This window comes from Leucoraja erinacea, chromosome 32, assembly GCF_028641065.1.
Source record: "Leucoraja erinacea ecotype New England chromosome 32, Leri_hhj_1, whole genome shotgun sequence".
In the NCBI taxonomy this organism is placed as follows: domain Eukaryota; kingdom Metazoa; phylum Chordata; class Chondrichthyes; order Rajiformes; family Rajidae; genus Leucoraja; species Leucoraja erinaceus.
Window position 1 is genome coordinate 20,764,910 of NC_073408.1, and position 24,915 is coordinate 20,789,824.

General features: G+C 46.4%; 1 protein-coding gene across 1 annotated transcript; it reads left to right on the plus strand.

The window, feature by feature from the left end:
• Positions 1-1,744: 1,744 nt before the first annotated feature.
• On the plus strand, positions 1,745-24,652 carry endou (endonuclease, polyU-specific). The gene is made up of 9 exons (XM_055660869.1): positions 1,745-1,900; positions 3,901-4,020; positions 4,920-5,039; positions 10,308-10,467; positions 12,760-12,962; positions 13,790-13,903; positions 18,469-18,575; positions 22,063-22,205; positions 24,426-24,652. The coding sequence occupies exons 1-9, from the start codon at positions 1,837-1,839 to the stop codon at positions 24,538-24,540; spliced, it is 1,146 nt and encodes a 381-aa protein (XP_055516844.1). The 5' UTR covers positions 1,745-1,836; the 3' UTR covers positions 24,541-24,652.
• The last annotated feature ends 263 nt before the right edge of the window (positions 24,653-24,915 follow it).

A 24,915-nucleotide genomic window follows, 5' to 3' on the forward strand; every position in this document is an offset into this window, starting at 1 on the left:
CTAAACTGCATTCTCCCAACTCCACCTCTCCTTAGGACCCTTATGCCCCTGTCCCACTTATGAAACCGGAACGGAAACCTCTGGAGACTTTGCGCCCCACCCAAGGTTTCCGTGCGTTTCCCGGAGGTTGCAGGAGGTTGCAGGTGGTTGCAGGTAGTGGAAGCAGGTAGGGAGACTGACAAAAACCTCCGGGGACTGAACGGAAACCTTGGGTGGGGCGCAAAGTCTCCAGAGGTGTCCGTTCAGGTTTCCTAAGTGGGACAGGGGCATTACACCTCCTGTATCTGTGAGTGCTCCCAATGCTCGGGCTTCAGCCCCAATATATAGAAACTCTGTTTCCTCCTTCTTCTCCAGAGATGCTGCCTGACCCGCTGAGTTTCTGCAGCACCTTGTGTCTATCGCCAGCCCTGGCATGGCCACTCATTCAACGCTTGGTCGAAGGCAGAAGAAGCAGGGTTGCCCGAAGATAGATACAAAGTGCTGGAGTAACTCAGCGGATCCGACAGCATCTCTGGAGTAAAGGAATAGACAGCGTTTCGGGATGAGACCCTTCTTCAAACTGATCTACAAACCCGGGCGTCTTTGTGAGAAAATTACACCAATTCCTTTTCTCCAAAGATCCTGTCTGACCCATTGAATTACTCCAGAATTTTGTGTCTATCTTCAGTGTAATCCAGCATCTGCAGTTCCTCCCTACATTCCAATCTCCGCAGTTTTGGGGACAGAGCCTTCTCCAGGGCAGCTCCCAGGCTCTGGAACTCCCTCCCCCAACTGATCCGCAATTCCGTGTCCCTCACCATCTTCCAGTCCCGCCTCAAGACCCATCTCTTCATCTCTGCCTATCCTTAGCCCCACGTCCCCCTCCCTTTTCATCTGTGCTTGAATTGCCTCATATTGTGTTTTGAATTGAATTCTGTCTTTAATTTGTGTACTAGTCATGTCTCTACTATTTATTTCATTCCGCTTACATGTTTTTCCTCTACTTGCTAAATTTTTGTAAGGTGTCCTTGAGACTCTTGAAAGACGCCCATAAATAAAATTTATTATTATTATTATTACATTGCCATTTACCCATGCCAACCCTGCCCTGCCCTGACAGTGGGCAGGCTGGTGTCTGAAGCTGGGCTGAAGTGAGGAGAAGCCACCAGCCCTTTCCTCCCCCCCCTCCCCCCCTCTACCCCTAAAACTTTGTCTGAATTATATTTGTGGACATAACCATATAACCATATAACAATTACAGCACGGAAACAGGCCATCTCGACCCTTCTAGTCCATGCCGAACACGTATTCTCCCCTAGTCCCATATACCTGCGCTCAGACCATAACCCTCCATTCCTTTCTCGTCCATATAACTATCCAATTTATTTTTAAATGATAAAAACGAACCTGCCTCCACCACTCCACACACTCCTCCAGCTCACAGTATCTATCAGACTATATGTGTGGGAAGGAACTGCAGATGCTGTCATCCTTTCCCTTTTCTCCAGAGATGCTGCCTGTCCCGCTGAGTTACTCCAGCATTTTTTATCTACTACCTGTCAGAGTGTAGTTCCCCCGTCAGTACAGGTGTAGCGCCTCGACTCATTCCCAGTCTTGCCTCCTCCTTCCCCATTAAATATTAATATGAATATATGGCTCAGCCACGTACTGTCGCTCAGCAACTTTATCTCGTATATGTTTACAGAAACTCGAGTATTGACACTGCCGACGATATTTCCAGGATATATACACCAGCCCGCATTGTTCCTCAAGTCCAGGTGATTGGCCAGGGCTGTGTTTTTATACAGGGTGCCAAAGGTCTGGAGACCATTGCAGGGACATCCCTGGCTCATCACAATGATGCACCTTGTCATCTTCTCATTGCTCCTGTCGTCAGCTGCTGGAAAGACGTTCCAAATCCGTGAGTCCGCACTCTACATCTCAACTTGTGATCTCTGGCATTGGTTCTAAGTGTGTTCCATTTCCCCTTTCAGAGGGGATGTTGTGTTCCCAATCCATAGCTCTCTGGAAATAGCGACGCAAGAACATAGAGTGGCGAGGAAGACAAATGGTATCCTAACCTTGCTCGGTCAGGCCGCTGAGTATGAGAGTCAGGAATATAGCACTCTGCTTGGAGCGCATTTGGAGTACAGTACACAGTTCTAGGCGCCCCATTGCAGAAAGGAAGTGGAAGCTTTGAAGATGAGTGTAGACGAGGTTCACCTGAATGCTGCCCAGATTAGAGGGTCTTTGCTAGAATGGGAGGGTGGACAAACCTGAAGGTAGACAAAAATGCTGGAGAAACTCAGCGGGTGAGGCAGCATCTATGGAGCGAAGGAATAGGTGACGTTTCGGGTCGAAACTTTTTCACACAGAGGGTGGTGGGTGTATGGAACAAGCTGCCAGAAGAGGTAGTTGAGGCTGGGACTATCCCATCGTTTAAGAAACAGTTGGACAGGTACATGGATAGGACAGGTTTGGAGAGTTATGGACCAAGTGCAGGCAAGTGGGACTAGGGTAGCTGGGACCCTGGTAGTTGGCCAGTGGGGGTTAGTTGGATCGAAGGGCTTGTTCTCACACTGTATCACTCGATGACTCCAAGGGTCCTGAGCCGAAAATTCACCAATCAATGTTCTCCAAAGATGCGGATTGACCCGCTGAGTTACTCCAGTACTTTGTGGCTTTTTGTCTAAAAACCAGCGCCTGCAGTTCCTAGTTTCTATCTCTTCACTCAATGGATCACAGGTTCCTTGCACAGAATTCCTCGAGCCTGTTCCTGGGCACCATTCTTATCAGAGACACTGCAACGTGGCACATGCCTCAGCAGGCCACAGCGAGACTCTGGGACGCTTCTCATGTAGAGCTGGCAGTACTGTCTGCAGTACATGTGTTGGAGGTTCACTTGCACCTCCTCCAACCTCATCTACTGTATCTGTTGTTCAAGATGTAGACTGGGGAGCGATCGTTTCACTGAACACCTTCACTCAGTCTGCCTGAACCAACCTTATCTCCCAGTTGCCAAACACTTTAATTCTCCTTCCCATTCCCACCCAGACCTTTCTGTCCTGGGTCTCCTTTCATTGTCAGTGAGGCTAAATGCAAATTGGAGAAACAGCATCTCATATTTTGCTTGGGCAGCTTACAGCCCAGTGGTATGAATATTGATTTCTGTAACTTCAACCTGACATTCCCTCTCTCTCTATCCCTCCCCCACCCAAGTTACACCAGCTTCTCGTTCTCGCCCAACAAACAGTTAACAATGTCCTGTTTCCTTTATCACCGTTACTTTTTTGCATATCTTTCATACATCGTCCATTATCTCACTACATCAGCGTCTATATCTCTCGTTTCTCGTATCCCTAACTAGTCTGAAGAAAGGTCTCGACCCGAAACGTCACCCATTCCTTCTCTCCCGAGATGCTGCCAGACACAAATGCTGAGTGTCTCCAGCTTTTTTGTGTCTGGCTGCAGTACATACTGGGAGCAATTTCCAGATTCCTTGTCTGTCCGACCTGTCCCTGCCTGACTAGCTCATGCAGTAAAAGGATGATAGTATGTTCCATGCAAACCATATGTGGTCTTCAGACAGTGGCACTTCAATTTGTGTAGCAGACATGAACCACAACCCATTCGTACACAGGACCCTTGAGTTTGTTCCGCACCTTCTTGTCAGTATATTGGTGTCTCTCAAATCTGTCCCAGGTACACCTGTCAAAAGAGAAAGTGTTTAAGAAGGAACTGCAGATGCTGGAAAATCAAAGGTACACATATCAATTGATATGATTGAACTTCCAAGCTCATGAGCCTAGGCTTGCCCTTGATGAATGGGGGTTATACCATCCAGCTTGTTCCCTCAGGAGACGTGGTGCAATGATGGAAGGGATGATTAGTCCTTCCCTTAACCTCGTCTCTTGGTTGCAGGAAATAAGGACTCATGTGTCGGCCGCTGTGGGGCCAACTTGAGCCACAATTACAACTGCCAGTGCAACAGTGCGTGTGGGACACACGGAGACTGCTGCCAGGACTACAATACATGCAATTGTAAGTAACAAACCTTAAAGGCCTGTCACACGAGCATGCGCCTGCACGCGGCGAGCGCGACCAAACCGGAAGCGGGGGGGGGGCCCGCGGAGTGCGAGTGAGTGGCGTGAAGTTCGAGCGAAGTCCGCTGGAAGTTCGCACGTGACGTACGGCGTTGAGACGCCGCGTACGGCGTTGAGGCGGCTGCGGGCCGGCAGGCCGTTGCCGCGCAGAATTTTTGAACACGGTCAGTTTTTCGGAGCCCCGCGCGATGTCGGGACCAGCTCCGCACAACTCCATACGGCTCCGGCGATCGAAGTGGGACCGGCCCCGCGAGGCCGTACGGCTCAAGCGACCACGTTAGGTCGCGCTCGCCGCATGGAGTCGCATGCTCGTGGGACAGGCCCTTTACTTTAGTACATTCCTGTCACGTACTCCAAGATACAGTGAAAAGATGTTTTTGTTGCACGCTATCCAGTTAAACCAAAGACTATACATGATTACAATCAATACGTCCACAGTGCATCGATACAGGATAAAATGTATATAATTTAGTGCAAGATAAAGTCTGATTAGAGATAGTTTAGCGGACTCTAATGATATAGATGGGAGGTTTGGGACTGCAATCAAGTTGGAGAGAGGATGTGTTTAGGAAGGAAATGCAGATGCTGGAAAATTGAAGGTACACAAAAATGCTGGAGAAACTCAGCGGGTGCAGCAGCATCTATGGAGCGAAGGAAATAGGCGACGTTTCGTGCCGAAACGTCGCCTATTTCCTTCGCTCCATAGATGCTGCTGCACCCGCTGAGTTTCTCCAGCATTTTTGTGTACTTGTGACTAACAGGATAAATAGGGGTGACCCAAGTTGGTCAAGTTTCGGGCTAACAGAACGCTGTATTTTCTGTCCGTGATCATTGCAGCAAGAACATCCTGCAAGGGAAGATGCAATGAGCAATATGACCGTAACGATCCCTGCCATTGCAACAGCAAGTGTGACCAGTACCAGAACTGCTGCCACGACTACTATTCTCTGTGCGGGGGTAAGTGTGAGCTGCAGAATGGATTTGGAGACCGTTCTCTGCTTTTTTAATCTGTCTCCATTGCTTTCTTCCGCTCTCTGCATCCATCCACTCACATCTTTTGACGACTGGATCTTTTTCTCTCATGCTCTGATCCTCACTATGGGTCGGCCCAAAGTGTGACCTATCCATGTTCTCCAGAGATGCTGCCTGACCTGCAAAGTTGCTCCAGCACTTTGGGTCTTTTTTTGTAAACCAGCATCTGTGTTCCTTTCTCTCTTTTGTTTTGCATTTTACCTCTCTCTCTCTCTCTCTTTCATTCTTTCAGTGTTCTGACTATTATCCCCTCCTCTTGCAGCCCCACTCTCTCTCTCTCTCTCTCTCTCTTTTTTCCCAAACCCACATCACTAATGCTACCCTCTTTATTTCTGTTGCCTCTCACATAATCTCCATTCAGACCAACAAGGCAAAGTCCACGTCATTTGGAAAGATAGATTTGGTTCCCAGCTCAAAGGACAGGTTTGGAGGGCTATGGGCCAAATGCGGGCAGGTGGGACTAGTGCAGCTGAGAGATGTTGGCCGGTGTGGGCAAGTTGCACCTAAGGGCCTGTTTCCACACTGTATCAATCTATCACTCTAAATCCATAGTTGGGTAAGAGGTGGATGGTAGTGTTCTGTCCTCGTGTTAGGATTAGAATTGTGTATTTTGGAGATATTGCAGATTCTTCTTCATGCTTTGCAGATACTAGCAGTAACATTTAAGAGACATTTGGACAGGTACATGGATAGAATAGGTTTAGAGGGATATGGGCAAGCTTTGTCCTGATGGGAGCAGGGAGAAGTAGAAATGACTGGGGCAAGTCATTTTGTTTTGGGCTTGTGATTTGTGAATTCTCCAAGAGTGAATTTCCATTACACAAATGACTGGAACTTGGAGCCGTCTGTATCATGCTGTTATTGAAGGGAAAGGAGCAAAGGCTACCAAATGATTACAGAGGGTATCGCTTAACATCCGTTGTTAGTAATCCACAGGAATCTATAATTAAAAAAAAAAAAAATTTTAATTTTATTTTTATTAGAAGTACGGTAAATTACAATATTACACAACACATATATCTTAATACATTTTTTGGAATCTATAATTAAAAGTAGAGTAAGCTGCTGGTTTTGGATATTCTGAAGGAGGTGGGTGAAGAAGTGGAGAGGCTGTATGGTCGTGAGAGGTCACCTGCGACATGTCGCCAGGGGTCTCCTGTATGTTCGTGAGAGGTCACCTATGGTTAGAAACATAGAAACATAGAAATTAGGTGCAGGAGTAGGCCATTCGGCCCTTCGAGCCTGCACCGCCATTCAATATGATCATGGCTGATCATCCAACTCAGTATCCCGTACCTGCCTTCTCTCCATACCCCCTGATCCCCTTAGCCACAAGGGCCACACTCTTAAATATAGCCAATGAACTGGCCTCAATTGCCCTCTGTGGCAGAGAGTTCCAGAGATTCACCACTCTGTGTGTGAAAAAAGTTCTTCTCATCTCGGTTTTAAAGGATTTCCCCCTTATCCTTAAGCTGTGACCCCTTGTCCTGGACTTTCCCAACATTGGGAACAATCTTCCTACATCTAGCCTGTCCAACCCCTTAAGAATTTTGTAAGTTTCTATGAGATCCCCTCTCAATCTTCTAAATTCTAGAGAGTATAAACCAAGTCTATCCAGTCTTTCTTCATAAGACAGTCCTGACATCCCAAACTTGGTTGTGAGAGGTCTCCAAAGTAGCGTCTTTCTGGTCGCCGCTGAATTTTCAACGTTGAAAATTTCGGCGACATATCACGGGTGCCACCAGTTGCCTGTAAAGGTCGCGTTAGTGGAACAGGCCCTTAAGATTTCTGCAGTCAAAACTGCAAAGCAGTAGTTTACATCCTCAGCCAGAAGAGGGCGACATTACACTGCTTGCTCAATGAGAAAGTGGAATCACATTAATACAAATGTCATTGCATTTGAATGATAACTTTATCGGTTATCACCCATTTTTGATGCAAAAACTTCACAACAAAACACAATGAAAAAATTCTTGATCTGGATTCATTGTCAGTTTTTAGAGCAGTACCACAATTTGAATTTTCACATACAAAAAGTAATCCTCCATCAGTTTCACCACCTCCAACGTGACCCCACCACTCGCCACATCTTCCCATCTCCCCCCATATCTGCCTTCCGCAAAGACCGCCCCCTCCATAACTCCCTTGTCAATTCTTCCCTTCCCTCTCGTACCACCCCGTCCCCGGGCACTTTCCCTTGCAACCGCAAGAGATGCAACACTTGTCCCTTTACCTCCCCCCTCGACTCCGTTCAAGGACCCAAGCAATCGTTCCAGGTGCGACAGAGGTTTACCTGCATCTCTTCCAACCTCATCTATTGCGTCCGCTGCTCTAGATGTCAGCAGATCTATATCGGTGAGACCAAGCGGAGGTTGGGCGATCGTTTCGCCGAACACCTCCACTCGGTCCGCAATAACCAAGCTGACCTCCCGGTGGCTCAGCACTTCAACTCCCCCTCCCACTCCGTCTCCGACCTCTCTGTCCTGGGTCTCCTCCATGGCCACAGCGAGCAGTACCGGAAATTGGAGGAACAGCACCTCATATTCCGTTTGGGGAGTCTGCATCCCGGGGGCATGAACATCGAATTCTCCCAATTTTGTTAGTCCTTGCTGTCTCCTCCCCCTCCTCAGCCCCCCTGCTGTCTCCTCCCATCCCCCAGCCTTCGGGCTCCTCCTCCTCATTTTCCCTTTCTTGTCCCCGCCCACCCCCGTCCCCGATCAGTCTGAAGAAGGGTTTCGGCCCGAAACGTTGCCTATTTCCTTCGCTCCATAGATGCTGCTGCACCCACTGAGTTTCTCCAGCTTTTTTGTGTAACCTTCGATTCTCCAGCATCTGCAGTTCCCTCTTAACCACAATTTGAATAATTGGTGCACTTGGTAGAGCTGTTTCCACAAAGCTCCACAGAACTAGGTTTGATCCTGACCTCGGATGCTATGTCTGTGAGGAGTTTACATATGTAGGAAGGAACTGCTGGTTTAAACCCAAGACCCAAAGAACTGAAGAACAGTCTCGACCCGAAACGTCACCCATTCCTTCTCTCCAGAGATGATGCCTGTCCCGCTGAGCTACTCCAGCATCGTGTGCTTATCTTCTGGAGTTTGCACGCTCTCCTTGTGACCATCTGAGTTTTCTCCGGGTGCCCCCGGTTTCCTCCCACATCCCAAAGACGTGCGTGTTTGTAGGTTAATTGGCCCCTGTAAATTGCTTCTAAAGTGTAGCAAGTGTATGCGAAGGTGGGATAACATAGAACCAGTGTGGACGGTGATCGATGGCCGGCATGGACTGGGTGGGCTGAAGGGCCTGTTTCCATGCTGTATCTTTTAATCCATCAATTGAAATCAAGCAAATACTGTGACGCTGTTTTTCCACAAATGAAACTTAAGTTTCAAATTCCTCTTCACCAAAACTTTCAGACTTTGCTCTCATCTGAGTGGGAGGAGAAATTTTCACCATCAAGATCGGGCCCTAGTTAGGAGTCTCCTTTTCAGGCAGAAAATACTGGAGGTACTCAGCAGCACAAGCAGCAACTGTGGGGACAGAAGCGGAGTTTGTGGTTCTACAGGTGCCAGACTTGGATTCTGTAGACACTTGGCAGGGTTTCTCTGGAGTACAGTTGGAGTCTGAGGGAGGACTATATGTCAGGTAGGCTGATCTAAAACCCACGATGATAGAGGATATACACTGCCCTGCTGTCACTGTCCATATTGAGCACACAACGTAGACATTGCTGTCGTGAAGAATGCTATTTGACGTCAAGTTAAATGTTGAATTGGGAGTTGTGAGCTGTTCCCCACCAATGTGTTCATTTTACAGCTCACAGACAAAATGGTCACATAACATTGTCCCCCAGTAATTTACAAAATGGTTGCAAGCATTGCAAGCTTTCTGAGTGCAACAATACACCCACCCACCTCCTCGTATCGTTGATTCCTTTCCTCCTCTAAATGATAACTTGCAGCAACCTCTCATGGTTCAGATTGTAAAGTGTTTCTGACGTAGTCAAGAGATCGTTTGTGGATGCATCCTTCAGCTGTCCTGCAGTGAGCAAATCTACTTCAATCACAACGCATGTCCTTCACACTCTATAACACCGCCCAGTTTTGGCCTGAAACGTCCACAAACTTGTTGACAGCATCTAGTCACAGCATGTCCACACTAATGTCTCTCTTCTGAGCTATGACCTCCTCTTGCTGATTGGGTTTGCACGTCTCTCTCTGCCTCTCTCTCTCTCTGTCTCTCTTTCCCTCTCTCGCTCTCTTTCTCTCCCTGCCCCTCTCTCTCTGTTTCTATCCCTGTCTCTCACACTCTCTCATTCTGTTTCACACTCTCATTTTCTCATGCACTCTTGCACACACATTCCTGCACACACTCTCTCACCCACCTTCTCACACTCACTCTCACTCTCTCTTGTACACTATTGCAGATTCTCTTGCACACTCTCACACACACTCTCGTACACACACAATCATGCACACTCATGCACACACACACACAATCACATACACACACACACTCATACACACTTTTACACACACACACACTCATGCAGACTCACACACATACACACACACTCCCACACACACACATAAACACACACACACACACACACTCCCACACACACACACACAGTCACACACACACACTCACACACACACACAGTCACTCACACACACACACACACACACACACACACACACACACACACACACACACACACACACACACACACACACACACACACAATCACATACACACACACACTCATACACACTTTTACATACACACACACACACACTCATGCACACTCACACACACACATACACACACACTCCCACATACACACATAAACACACACACACACACACACTCCCACATACACACACACACACACACACATCTACACACACACACATACATATATATACACACACACATATACATACATACACACACACACATACATACACACACACTCCCACATACACACACTTACACTCACACATACACACACACACTCACACACACACGCACACACACTCACACACACACACACACACACACACACACACACACACACACACACACACACACACACACACACACACACACACACACACACACACTCGCTCGCTCTGTCACGGGGAGGGGTTCCCAGTCTCACAGCTGACAGTAGTGCATGTCACTGTCTTGCAGCCAGCAACACTGGATTCACGGCGCAGGAGCTGCTCGACGTTTCTGAACAGATCTACGCACTGGACGTCAACAAAGCTTCAGACGGTGACATTCGCTTGAACCTTCAGAGCCCCGTTGCCAACTCTGAGACTGGGGCCAAGGTCGATCTGGCCTCAAACCGGTGGGAGCATACAAACACTCGAACATCAGAAACTCTGCTGTTTGTAACTAAATTGTGACTTCTTCTGAACTAACTTCCACGGTGGAATGTCAGTGTCACTTGTTTATTCATTTAGTGATGGCATTTAAGATAACTCCACCCTCAGTATTGTCAGGGGGTCAAAACAATGTAATGAAGCATAACCGAGTGCCATGGTCAACTCACCAACCTTAACGTTGCACCTAGCAGCTAATCGACATATACCACCAGGTCTTAGATTGGTTCCATAAGATCGTAAGTGATAGGATCAGAATTAGGCCATTCGGCCCATCAAGTCTACTCCCCCATTCAATCATGGCTGATCTATCTCTCACTCCTAACCCCATTCTCCTGCCTTCACCCCATAACCACTGACACCCGCACTAATCAATCTGTGCTGATCCACCTTGCCTCCCAAACCACAAATTAACCCATTTTCAATCATTTTTTTAGGTTTGGTTCATTTTATTGTCGTGTGTGCACCGACAACAGTGTACAGTGAAAAGCGTTTTTGTTGCGTGCTAACCAGTCAGCGGAAAGACAAATACATGATTACGCTCAAGCCATCCACAGTGTACAGATAAAAGATGAAGGGCAGCACAATGGTGCCACGGTTGAGTTGGTGCCTCACAGCACCAGAGACCCTGGTTCGATCCTGACTATGGGTACTGTCTCGACGGAGTTTGTACATTCTCCCTGTGACTGCATGGATTCTCCGGGTGCTCCGGTTTCCCCCCACACACTAAAGACTTAAGAGAATAACGTGAATAACGTCTAGTGCAAGATAAAGTCTAGTAAAGACCAATTAAAGATAGTCCGAGGGTCTCCAGTAAGGTGGATAGTAGTTCAGGACTGTGGCCTGGTTGTGGTAGAATGGTTCAGTTGCCTGGTAACATTTGGGAAGAAACTGCCCCTGAATGTGGAGGTGTGCGTTTTTTTACACTTCTATACCTCTTGCCTGATGGGAGAGGGGAGAAGAGGGAGTGATTGGGGGTGACTTGCCCATGATTATTCTGGTGGCCTTGCCGAGGCAGCGCGAGGTGTCGATGGAATCAACGGGGTCAATGGCGGCACCCCCCGCTTAGCTGCCTCCATCTCACCCAGCCTTAGAGAGATTGTGTGGCATTCCTGCACAGAATAATCAACACTAGTCTGTGTGACCAGGCGGCATGGTGGTGCAGAATTAGAGTTGCTGCCTCAAAGCGCCAGAGACCCGGGTTCGATCCTGACCACGGGTGCTTGTCTGTACGGAGCATGTACGTTCTCCACGTGACCTGCGTGGGTTTTCTCCGGGATCTCCCGTTTCCTCACACACTCCAAAGACGTACAGGTTTGTAGGGTATAATGCTTGGTATATTTGTAAATTGTCCCTACTGTGTGTAGGAAAGCGTTAGTGTGCGGGGATTGCAGATCAGTGCGGACTCGGTGGGCCGAAAGGACCTGTATTTCTAAACTAAATCATACTAAATGGAGGTTATAACCTGTCTCATTATTATTCCTGTTGTTCCTGGGATTTTTTGTGCATAATATTAGTTATTACTTTATTGAATGTTCGACGATTATATTTTATCTGTGTATTATATTTAATGGGGTAATTAAGAAATATATGAATAGGCTATTAACCTGCTGCAAGTAAGATATTTCATAGTTTCATTGTCAATACATACAACCATTAAACACTATTGAACCTTGACTTGAATGTGACTCAGTGTAGTTCAGGCCAGGATATTATAGACCTTCTTTTTAAAACTATGCTGGGCGTGATTAATACAGTCAGTTGCCCCAGTACAATAATCTAATCATGTCTGTCTCGCCGCTAAACTAGGTGCAATATTACGGGATTCTGCCGTGTAACACTTTAGACTGATAATAACATGACCCGTGAACCATCTTGGCAATCTCATGCAGAAACTTCACAGGGATTTGCAAAATATTCGGGAACATAGAACATAGAACAGTACAGCACAAGAACAGGCCCTTCAGCCCACAATATCCTTACCCAACATGATGCTAAAATAAATTAATCTGATCCGCCTGTACCTAATCCATATCACTCAATTCTTTGTATATCCACGTGCCTGGATAAAGGTCACTTAAACGCTGTATTATATCTGCCTCCACCATTAACCCTGACAAGGGTGGATCCAAGTACCCACCACTCTCTGTGTAAAGGACCTGACCCACACATCCCCTTTAAACGTTGCCTCTCTAAGTTGGGTTTAAGCCACACAATTTAGGGTCTCACGGTTCTTTGGCCTTTTATTTATGTTGCAGCCTCTATGCATATGTGAACGAGGCCGCCATATTCTCCAAGCCAACCTTTGCTAAACTCATTGCACTCCTGGACAACTACCACCGAATGACAGGCACCCCCGAGAACTTCACACCCCAGCAGCTTGGAGAACAGGATGCGTTTATCAAAGAGGTTATGCACACCCCCATCATGGAGCATCTGTACAGCGTCTTCCACTCAAAGAGTAAGTGTCCTGGGGGGACCTGGGGTGGACCTGGGGTGGGGGTTACTGCACCAAGGAGTGCAGGACAAGACAAGCTGCAAGACAAGGTTTTATTAAGCAGGCCATGAATGTAGTAGTGAAAAATGTACATCTTCTAGAGGCACTGGGATGCATCCTCAGTGATGTGACCTGGGGTCATCGGGTGTTTCGGGTCTCACAACATCAGACACCCTCGCCCAGGCGACCCAGCCGGGGATGATCAGGCCCCGACTTGCGTCCCAGCAGCAACCGCCCACGGATCAGCCATCTTAGTAACCACTCTACAGGGGTTGGGAGACTCTAGTGCGTGGAGGGACTGGGCTCTGTGGGGCGAGTCCAGGCCGGGCTCCTCCTGCATCTCACCAGGTTCAAGGCCTGTGCTCTGCACCTCTTTCTCCTTCTCTGGGGAGCTCACCCAGCCTGCCCCGCGTGCCATCTCTCCGTGCCATCTCTCCAGTATCTACTGTCTCTCCAGTAGTCACTAAACTATTCTTGATTGTCACCCAGTCTATTCTTAGGGCCATTGACTGAGCCAGACTTCAACGTGAAAAAGACTCATGCAGAGTAAATGATAAATGCAGCGTGCATAAGGTATTTACACAGACTCCAGATTATTTACAGAGTATCTAATGTGCATGACACAGGAGAAGTTACATACATGTGGTATACATGCTACATGCAGTGTATACTGTATAGGGATATGAAAGCCACATAGTCTGTATCCACAAGAGATTTCACGCACATATATGGTGCCATGCACACATCTTGAAGGTGTGGATTTCAGGTGTTCTCTTTCTCTCCTTTCATAGAATTGTATAATTCCCAAGTTGAGTTTGAAGAAGACCTGAAGAAGATGTGGTTTGGATTATACCGTAGATACAATGACATCCTCGACTCCAGTGGCTTTGAGCACGTCTTTTCAGGTGCGTAGAATCTCTTGACACCATTTTTAAGGCAAGGAGAATCTATGACAACGATCCGTGGAAAATGTCAGTACAACCACAGGTCAATATTGCAAGAATTAGAAATATCTGTATCTTGTTTAATAAAACTGAGTGCTGAACTATGATCCCCCTCATTGATCACCCTCAGACTATCCTTGATTGGACTTTGCTGGCTTAACCTTGCATTAAACGTTATTCCCTTATCGTGTGTCTATATACTGTAAATGACTCGATGGTAATCATGTATTGTCTTTCTGCTGACTGCATAGCATGCAACAAAAGCTTTTCACTGTACCTCAGTACACGTGACAATAAACTAAACTAACTAACAAACTGAGCAGTGTCAAGAATCAATACCTGCCCAATTTATCAGTTATGCATTGAGTTATACATTTGCTCAAATTCATGTTCTACATGTAGTATATTAACCTTTCTTTATCATACCTTCAACGCGTGTCAATATAACACTTTCAGCATCACAATCTTCCACACATCTCCACATCTCATTCAAGTCTGAAGAAGGGTCTCGACCCGAAACCTTACCTATTCTTTTAGTCCAGAGGTGCTGTCTGACCCGCTGAGTTACTCCAGCACTTTGTGTCTCTGTCATTCCTTTATTCCATGTCTTCCCTGCTCTTCCTTCATCCCATCTATACCTTTTGAATCCCACTCTCACCATTCAGTTCAGTCACTTGTTCAACATTTCTATCATCAGACGTCCACATTTGAACCATGCGAATATCTGGTGTACTTTCATCGTTATTCCACCAATCCTATTTCCACCAGCACCTTTTTCACTGTCACCTGCCTTCATATTTTTAATCATTACTTTCAGAATTTTACTTTATATTTTCACAAAAAAGTATTTGATTCATTTTGGGACATTTTGACGCCATGAAAGACAACCTAAATAAAAGTCAACCTCACTTTCATGCTTGAATCATCCCAAACGTTAAACTTTACATCAAAGTCACACAGTAGAAAAGAATGGGTATCAGAACACTTGAAACATTATAATGGGACTGGGCTGAATCAACACGGATTTATGAAAATAGAGTCATATTTTATAAATCTGTTAAAGTTTGTAGGGATGTAACTATTGGTATAGATAAGTAGCAGTCCTGAACTACTACCTACCTCATTGGACTATCTTTGATCAGACTTTGGAGCACCAAGGCAAATTCCTTGTATGTGAATGCTTGGCCAATAAACATACTTACTTACTTACTTACTTTACTGGCTTTATCTTGCATTAAACGCTATTCCCTTATTATGTACAGTATCTGTACACTGTGAATGGCTCAATTGTAATCATGTATTATCATTCCGCTGACTGGTTAGCATGTGACAAAAGCTTTTCACTGTACCTCGGCACATGTGACAATAAACTAAACTAAATGAATGAATGCATATTTCCAGAAGGCATTTGATAAAGATCCACTAAATGAGTGTGCATGAGAACTGGATGGAATATATTGAAATATACAAAGTGCTGGAGTAACTCTGTGGGTTAGGCAGCATCCCTGGAGAACAAGGATAGGTGACGTTTTGGGTTGGGACCCTTCTTCAGAACGATATATTGACATGGCTTGATGAATGGTTAGCAGAGAGGAAGCAGAGACTAGGAACGAACAGGTCATTTCAGGTAGGATTGAGGTTTGTTACTGGAGCTGTCCAGATTGAGAAGGGTCTCGACCCGAAACGTCACCCATTCCTTCTCTCCAGAGATGCTGCCTGTCCCACTGAATGACTCCAGCTTTTTGTGTCGATATTACTGATTTGCATTGGGAGACCTTGAGTGTACAGTTTGTACTAAATTGGGTTGTGAGGCAGATGCACAATAAAAGAACATAGGTAAATAAATAGACGAATGTAATGTAATGAGGAAAAATATGATATCCATTTTGATTTTTTTTAAATGGCGAGTGTTTTGTAGATGCTGAGAGATTAATGTTCAGATGCTCAAAGTTAACATTGTGTTGAGCAAGCAATTAGGAATTTGCAATTAGCAATTAGGAACTGTATATAGATGCAAAAAGCTGGAGTAATTTAGCAGGTCAGGCGGCATCTATCTACGGAGAAATAGATGGAATGGGTGACGTTTCGGGTCAAGACCCTTCAGACTGAGAGTCAGGGGAAAAGGAAGGTTGATGTTTATCGCAAGAAGATATGAGTTGAAGGATTAAAGTGGACGGTGGTGAGACTGCAAGCCGACCGAGGGTCACAAATCTTGTCTCACCGAAGGATTATACTTACTGTAGTGTGAGTGCAATCAAGGTTCAGCAGAGAGATTCATGGAGAGTGTGTAATATGAGGAGAGGACATGGCCTGTTCTGATACAAACAAAAAGAGTGAGTCTGTTACCTGAAGGTTGGCAAATTTGAGTCCTTGCGACGTGCGGGGAGAAGAGGCACATGTGTGGTAGTGAAATCTTGTTGGAGCTGGCAGAAATTGTTGAATGCAGAGGGTGGTTGGAAGGCGAGGACCAAGGGAACACAGGAGGAGATGGGCTGGGAGCAGAGTTTTCGTTTAGTTTACTAGCACATGTACCGAGGTACAGTGAAAAGCTTTTGGTGCATGCGAGGTGCAAGGTATGAATGATTCAAGAGAACTCTCATCTGGTCTCACCCAGGGAGAGGGGATGAGAACTTCGCAAGGTCAACTCAGCTCTGAGAAACCTTGATGTTACCATTGCACAAGACGTCGGTGAAGCTACACGGAGTATTCTGTTTAGTTTTGGCCACCCTGCTGGAGGATGTTGTTAAGCTGGAAAGACTGCAGTGAAGATTTACAAGGATGTTTCCAGGACTCGATGGCCTGAGCTATAGGGCAGGCTGGGACTTTATTCCTTGGAGGCTGAGGGATGATCTAATGGAAGTGTACAAAGTCCTGAGGTGAAATAGATACTGTGAATGCACAGAGGCTTTTACTCAAGGTAAGGGAATTAAGAATCAGAGGACATAGTTTAAGGTGAGAGGGGCAAGATTTAATCGTTACTTCAAAGGTAACTTTTTCGCTCAGAGGGTGGTGTGTATATAGAACAAGTCGCCAGAGGAAGTAGTTGCGGCAAGTCCTCTAAGAACATTTAAAAGACACTTGGACGGGTACATAGATAGGATAGGTTTAGTGTGACATGGGCCAAGCACAAGCAAATGGGGTCACAGCTCACAAGGTACAAATGGGACTAACTAGATAGGACCACCCCACCCCCACCCACCGTTCTATTTTCAGTGTAAAGAAGGGTTCCGACCTGAAATGACACCTGATCCTTTTCTCCAGTGTTGTTGCTTGACCCACTGAAGTACTCCAGCACTTTGTGTCTGTCATAAATGGGGCATCTCAGTCAGATTGGACGACTTGGGGTGAAGGGTCTGTTTCCATGCTGTATGACTATGATTCTAGCTGTATCAAGGAGGTGGGGCTGATGTAAAGTGGTCCGTTTTATGCTGAATGAAACTGAAAGGCCATTTCGGAGGCTGCTCCGATCAGCAGGTGTGAAATGCCGCATGGTGAAGTGAAACAGCAAGGTTGGCTCTTCCAGTTGCTAAGGTCGTCTGAACCTCAATGATCAGAAACATCCTTTGTACAAAAGATTGACTGGCAGTTGAAGACAAAATGAACTGCACGAGCAGCGGTAGAGTTGCTGCCTTATGCCCCTGTCCCACTCAGGAAACCTGAACGGCCACCTCTGGAGCCTTTGCGCCCCCCCCAGGGTTTCCGTGCGGTTCCCGGAGGTTTTTGTCCGACTCCCTACCTGCTTCCACTACCTGCAACCTCCGGCAACCACCTACAACCTCCGGGAACCGCACGGAAACCTTGGGTGGGGCGCAAAGTCGCCAGAGGTTTCCGTTCAGGTTTCCTAAGTGGGACAGGGTCATAACAGCGCCTGAGACCCGGGTTTGATCCCGACCACGGTTGCTGTCTGTAAAGAGTTTTCTACCTGCGACTTGTGCGATTTTCTCCGGGTGCTCAGGTTTTCTCAAAGATATTCGGTTTCCTCCCACACTCCAAAGACGTACAGGTTTGTAGGTTAAGTGGCTTGATGTAAATGGAAAAGAAAAATCCTACTGTGTGTGTGTGTGTGTGTGTGTAGGATAGTGTCAATGTGTGGGGATCGCATGTCGGAGCAGAGTCGGTGGGCGGAGGGCCTATTTCCGCGCCGAATCTCTAAATTAAACTAAAGTAAACTTAGATGCTGGAACCTGGAGCAAAATACTAAGTGCTGGATTAACTTAGTGAGCCAGGCAGCACCTGTGGAGGGAATGTAGCTGTTTAAGAACAAACTGCAGATGCTGGAAAATCGAAGGTACACAAAAATGCTGGAGAAACTCAGCAGGTAAGGCAGCATCTATGGAGCAAAGGAAATAGGCAACGTTTCGTGCCGAAACGTTGCCTATTTCCTTCGCTCCATAGATGCTGCCTTACCTGCCGAGTTTCTCCAGCATTTTTGTGTACGAGGGAATGTAGCTGCTTGGTTTTGGGTCTGTGGCTGGAGGTGATGGATGTCCATTAATTCACTTGCTCCAAATTCCTTTCGGGAACAGGTGAAGTGAAGCGAGGCAAGGTGTCTGGGTTCCATAACTGGGTGCGGTTTTACCTGGCAGAGAAAAACAACGAACTCAACTATTACAGTTACAACTACAATGGCCCGGTGAGTGCCCCATTGGAAATGGCCATGAACTGAGGTATGTGGAGAGCTATGAATGCGTGGAATAGAAACATAGAAACATAGAAATTAGGTGCAGGAGTAGGCCATTCGGCCCTTCGAGCCTGCACCGCCATTCAATATGATCATGGCTGATCATCCAACTCAGTATCCCGTACCTGCCTTCTCTCCATACCCCCTGATCCCTTTAGCCACAAGGGCCACATCTAACTCCCTCATAACTGTGGCAGAGAGTTCCAGAGATTCACCACTCTCTGTGTGAAAAAAGTTCTTCTCATCTCGGTTTTAAAGGATTTCCCCCTTATCCTTAAGCTGTGACCCCTTGTCCTGGACTTCCCCAACATCGGGAACAATCTTCCTGCATCTAGCCTGTCCAACCCCTTAAGAATTTTGTAAGTTTCTATAAGACCCCCTCTCAATCTCCTAAATTCTAGAGAGTATAAACCAAGTCTATCCAGTCTTTCTTCATAAGACCGTCCTGACATCCCAGGAATCAGTCTGGTGAACCTTCTCTGCACTCCCTCTATGGCAAGAATGTTGGAATACTCTCCAGGAGCCCTGTTCTCTATGGTCTCCTGAAGCTGCACTCTGTATAGGGAGGTTTCACAGCAGTCGGGTCAAGTCCCGTGACCCGTACTGTTGCTACGCTACGCCAAATGGAGTACACGCGATGAACTGCAGGTAGGCACTTACCATTGTTTCCAGCGTAGCAGGCCCGTTAAAACCCGCTGAAATTGTCAATTTGTGCGCTGTAAATAATGATGGAAATCGGGATAAGCGTGTGAGACATTTAGCATTCTTCAGAATTTCAAAAGTGCTTGGCGAACATTGGCCGTTTGCTCACTGCATTTCATCAACTAAGGCATTATTTGTGTTTTTTCTGGATTCCTTTGGCATCTAAAAAGTTTCAGAAGTGATAAATCTGGCTGTAAATTTTTTAAATCGCCCATGGTTCTCAAGTGGGTTTTTACACACAAAAAGAAAATGCCTCTGAAGCAAAATTTACAGCCAGATTTATCACTTCTGAGACTTTTTAGATACCAATCAAGAAAAACCACAAATAATGCCTTACTGTTGATGAAATGCAGTGAGCAAACGCGATAATTCCCAATATTTTCAATTCCGATAGCTGCACGGCCAATGTTTAACAAGCACTTTAGCTGCTGTTGTCCCTTCATTTCTGCTTCTCTTCACCTTCATTTCGCTTCACTTTTGGATTCAAAAGTTGGGTACATGTCTCTCACACTTACCCCGATTTCCACAATTTTTATCAGCGCAAAAATTCAACATTTTGGTGGTTTTTAACAGGTAGGAAAGTACGCGTTTCTTGCATTAATAACATATACCGGAAGTGACGGGTGTCCTCCAGATGGATTGAGCGGCTCCGTGCGTCAAGCCCTAGGACACAATGACCTTACGCTGGAGTAACAACGGGATAGGCAGCATCTCTGGAGAGAAGGAATGGGTGACGTTTCGGGTCGAGACACTTCTCTCCAGAGATGCTGCCTGTCCCGCTGAGTTACTCTGGCATTTTGTGTCTGCCTTCGATTTAAAGCTGCACCTGCAGTTCTTTCCTACACTTTCTGAATAAACAGCATCGGTACAATTCCACTTCGGTAACATTTCCTATCTCTTCCTCTGCGTCATTTACGGTGAGATCCTGACTGATGCTCTTATTATCGCCACACCTGACTCTTCTAGTCCTTCCCCGGCCTCCCACCATCTCCTCCTATATATCCAATAACTGGATCAGTATCAAGTCCTAGTCATCCAGTAACCCTCTGCTCATTGACGAATGTTTAGTTTAGTTTAGAGATACAGCGCGGAAACAGGCCCTTTGGCCCATCGAACCTGCGCCGTGCACTCTCACACTACCTTACGCACACTATGTACAATTTACGTGGATTGTCACCTTGTCGTGGTGGAGAAGCTTGTGTGGTCCTGAGATCCTGAGAAGATGCCATCCGGGGCTATGCTCCTGGTAGGGCCACCCATGTCGGTAAGGTCGAGGGGGAGGTCCCTGACAAAGAGCAATCCAACCAAGACCTTAACAGCGGAACAGGCGGAAGATGGTGGCTGACTGAATCCTGACCCAGATCTGTCACGGACCATGGGGTGGCTGTCTGTGCACCAGTCTCCCCACGTTCAACAAAGTCAAGCACAGGTGTCCTCACAAGAGGACAGTCATACTCGTTTCGAGCGACTGCCGATGATGACAATTTACAATTTTACCGAATCCAATTAACCTACAAACCTGTACGTCATTGGAGTGTGGGGAAAGTGGAACTCCTGGGGAAAACCCACGGAGGACACGGGGAGAACGTACAGACAGCATTCATAGTCAGGACTAAACCCGGGTCTCAGGCGCTGTAAGGCAGCAACTCCACCGCTGCGCCACCGTGCCGCCCTTTATCTCCTCATCACTAAACGCCTGAGGTTTAACATTTTCATTTTGTGTTCTAATTGCTCCTTGGCCTCGATGCTGCCTCAAAATGTTACACTTTTAGCCTCGCAAACCTCCATGATATCTGAACTCTTTCAATGATGACATCCAATCCATTCCCATTCTTTCTTCACATGTACATTGGTGGGTGATGTGCTTTCAACAGCCCGAAGCCCCCGGCCTAAGGTTTGCAGGTACTTCAATATCTTTCGATGAATTAATCCAATTGCTCTTCCCCCACAAAAATAAAATCACCTCACGTGGAAAAGAAAGTTTTAAATCTTTCCAAGTCATTGGGAAAAATGGAGACACAACAGACTGCAGATGCTGGTATCAGAAGCAAAATAGACATTCTGTGGATCTCAACGGGTCACTCTGTGTGCTTGAAGAAAAAGGGATAATTGAAGTTTAAGATAGTCAAAGAGTTATGCCCCTGTCCCACTTAGGAAACCTGAACGGAAACCTCTGGAGACTTTGCACCCCACCCAAGGTTTCCGTGCGGTTTCCGGAGGTTTTTGTCAGTCTCCCTACCTGCTTCCACTACCTGCAACCTCCGGGAACCGCACGGAAACCTTGGGTGGGGCGCAAAGTCTCCAGAGGTTTATGTTCAGGTTTCCTAAGTGGGACAGTGGTGTTATGCAGCTCAGAAACAGACTTTCTGGCTCAACTTATCTACGCTGAACAAGATGTCCATCTAAACTAGTCCCACCTGCCCACATTTGACCCATATCCCTCTAAACGGAGTCTACTCTGAGCGTTAGGTATAGTCCCTGCTTCAACTACCTCCTCTGGCAGCTTGTTCCATTCACTCACCACCCTTTGTGTGAAATAGTTACCCCTCAGATTCCTATTAAATCTTTCCCCTTTTACCTTATACCTATGTCCTCTTGTCCTCAATTCCCCGACTCTGTGCATCTACCTGATCCATTCCTCTCATGAGGTTATACACTTTCTCTGCCCGGGTAAAGGTTTTGCCGCTTTCATTTTCTCAGAAGTGCTATGGTTTGATATTTCACCATATCTCCACAGTGGGTCAACTACCCAGACGTGCTGGCCATGCAGTTTAACTGGAACGGATACTACAAGCAAGTTGGATCAGGATTCATTGGCTCCAGTCCGGAGTTTGATTTTGCCATTTATACTCTTTGCTTCATCGCCAGGCCTAATAAAGGGTAAGTGTGTTTTGACAATTCCTGGGTGGATATCGGAGTTATGTCTCATTTTCCAATTTACATGCAAATGGAATTTATCTATGGAAATAGGTCAAATAAGGACAAATTGGTTCTATTGTCAGAAAGTGTGATCATCACACAAGACAGAATTAAGCTGAGGGTCAGAGGCAGAAAAACATTGAGACACCAAGTTCTTAGCATTTCTTCAGTAATCAGCTTAAAAATGGAAATGGGTAAATATCTGAAATAAAAGTTTAGTTTAGATACTGCGCGGAAACAGGCCCTTTGGCCCACTGTGTCCGCGCTGACCACCGATCACCGTACACTAACACTATCCTACACACTGGGGACAATTTACAATCTTTACCATGCCAATTAGCCTACAAACCTGTACGTCTTTGGAATGTGTGAGGAAACAAGAGAACCTGGGAAAACACACATGGTCATGGGGAGAATGTCCAAACTCCGCATAGACAGCACCTGTGGTCAGGATCGAACCTGGGTCTCTGGCGCTGTAAGGCAGCAACTCTACCTCTGCGCCACTGTGCCGCTCCTGGATAGCTTTTTCAGAGTTCATGGCTCCGAACTAGGACTGATTTTTTAAATAGGCTTTTCAAAGAGCCAACATGGGAGGAATGGATTGAATGGCCTCTTTTGGTTCCATGTCTGCTTATGAGAATGATGGCAATTTCACCTCATCAGAGATCCAAACCAGACACCTTTGTCGCCATTACCCCTTGTTGTAGAAGGACGTAAACCATCCTGAAGCACAACGGTTTCTGCCAGGTACGAAAACAAGTGCTGGAACATCCCAGCCGGTCCGGATCGCAACTGCGCAAAGAAAAACAGAGTTAATGTTTCGGGTTAAAGTCCCTCCGTCAGTACTGGGACGGAGACAAAAGAGGCTTGTTAAGCTGCGGGAAGAGGAATGTCTTTGATATGGTGACCATGGGGAGAGTGGTGGATTTGTCTAGCCTGACCTCTATTCCCCATCTTCCTGCTCTGTATTTTGCAGCTCCTACATTCTATGTCTATGTCCTCACTCTCTTAACTGCTTCTATTCGCTGGCCGACGAGATAACCTAGTTAACCGCCAATTCCCAATGGTCACCCTGGTTATACCCAAGTACAAATATCCTCTTTCCCCAACCCCTCCAGCCTCTTTTGGCTCCTTCCCAATTCTGACAAGGGGTTTGTGTTGTGGGACATTAACTCCGTTTCTCTTCCCACAGTTGCGGCCTGACCTGCTGAGTTTTTTCCAGCATTTTTATAACCAGCGGAAAGTCTGCTTCTGGGCGTTTTACACCTTCCACAGCAAGGGTGATGATGATAGGGGATGTTTAAGAAAGAACTGCAGATGCTGGTAAATCGATGGTAGACACAAAATGCCGGAGTAACTCAGCGGATGAGGCAGCATCAATGGAGAGAAGGATTGGCGAAGTTTCAGGTCGAGACCCTTCTTCAGATTGATGTCAGGGGAGGGGACAGGACAAGGAAAGAATGTTGGCGGAGACAGTAAGACTCGTGGGAGAACTGGGAAATGGAACGGGATGGAGAGAGAAAGCAAGGGCTATCTGAAGTTAGAGAAGTCAACTTTCATACCGCTGGGGTGCAAACTACCCAAGTAAAATATGAGGTGCTGTTGCTCCAATTTGTGCTGGGCCTCTCTCTGGCAATGGTTGAGGCCCAGGACTGAAAGGTCAGATTGGGAATGGGAGGGAGAGTTGAAGTGATGTTGCCTGTCCCGTTGAGTTACTCCAGCATTTTGTGTCAATCTCAGGTTTGGAGGTTAATTGGCTTCTGTAAATTATCCCTAGTTGGATAGTGCTAATATAAGGAGTGATCGTTGGTCGACACTGACTCGTTGGCCAAGGGGACTGTTTCCACGCTGAGCTCTAAAGTATAAAGTCTAAATTGGCAAAAGATGCACATCAAAGTCTTTCAGTCATAAAGCTAGTCTTGATATTATGATTAGGTTGTGTTGCAGAGGGGGTTTCTGCATTATCACCAGTCAGTTATATTCAGGCTAAGTGACTAGCTCTGAAATAACAGCGAGCGTCCTAGGTCTTATAGGATGGTGAAGTGGTTTCAGTTTCCGTTTAGTTTATTGTCACGTGTACCGAGGTACAGTGAAAAGCTTTTGTTGCGCGCTAACCAGAGGAATGGTGGCCATCAAAGCTGAACTATTCAGCGACTATTTTCTCTTCTGTTGCTTCCACAGATGCAAACTGAGCCTTGGTGGGAACGTCATGAACATTCAGAGCTACACCTGGACCAAGTCCACATATGGAAATGGAAAGAAGTACATAGCATCAGTATTCCCACTTACACCTTGAGAAACCAGCAACGTTCTGACACTGAGAGGACAGAAGCCTTCCTGGCAATTCAGAGCCAGAATTGTGCTTCCAAGACAATCCAATGTGAAATAAAGGAACTTGATTTGCATTATCTCTGTTTATAGTCATTCTCTGAAATCATGGAGTTTATTAAGGCTGAACACACATACCTACTGCGGAGACTACTTCTTCCATTCTATTTTGCAAAAGAACAAGGATCTGCAGGTGCTGGTCTACTCTGGAAAGACACAAAATGCTGAAATACCTCAGCAGATCAGGCAGCATTCCTGGAAAACATGGATAGGTTTTGGGTCGGGATGCTTGCCCGGGGTGAAATGAAATCCCTTCAATCAGTCTGAAGAAGGGTTCCTGGCC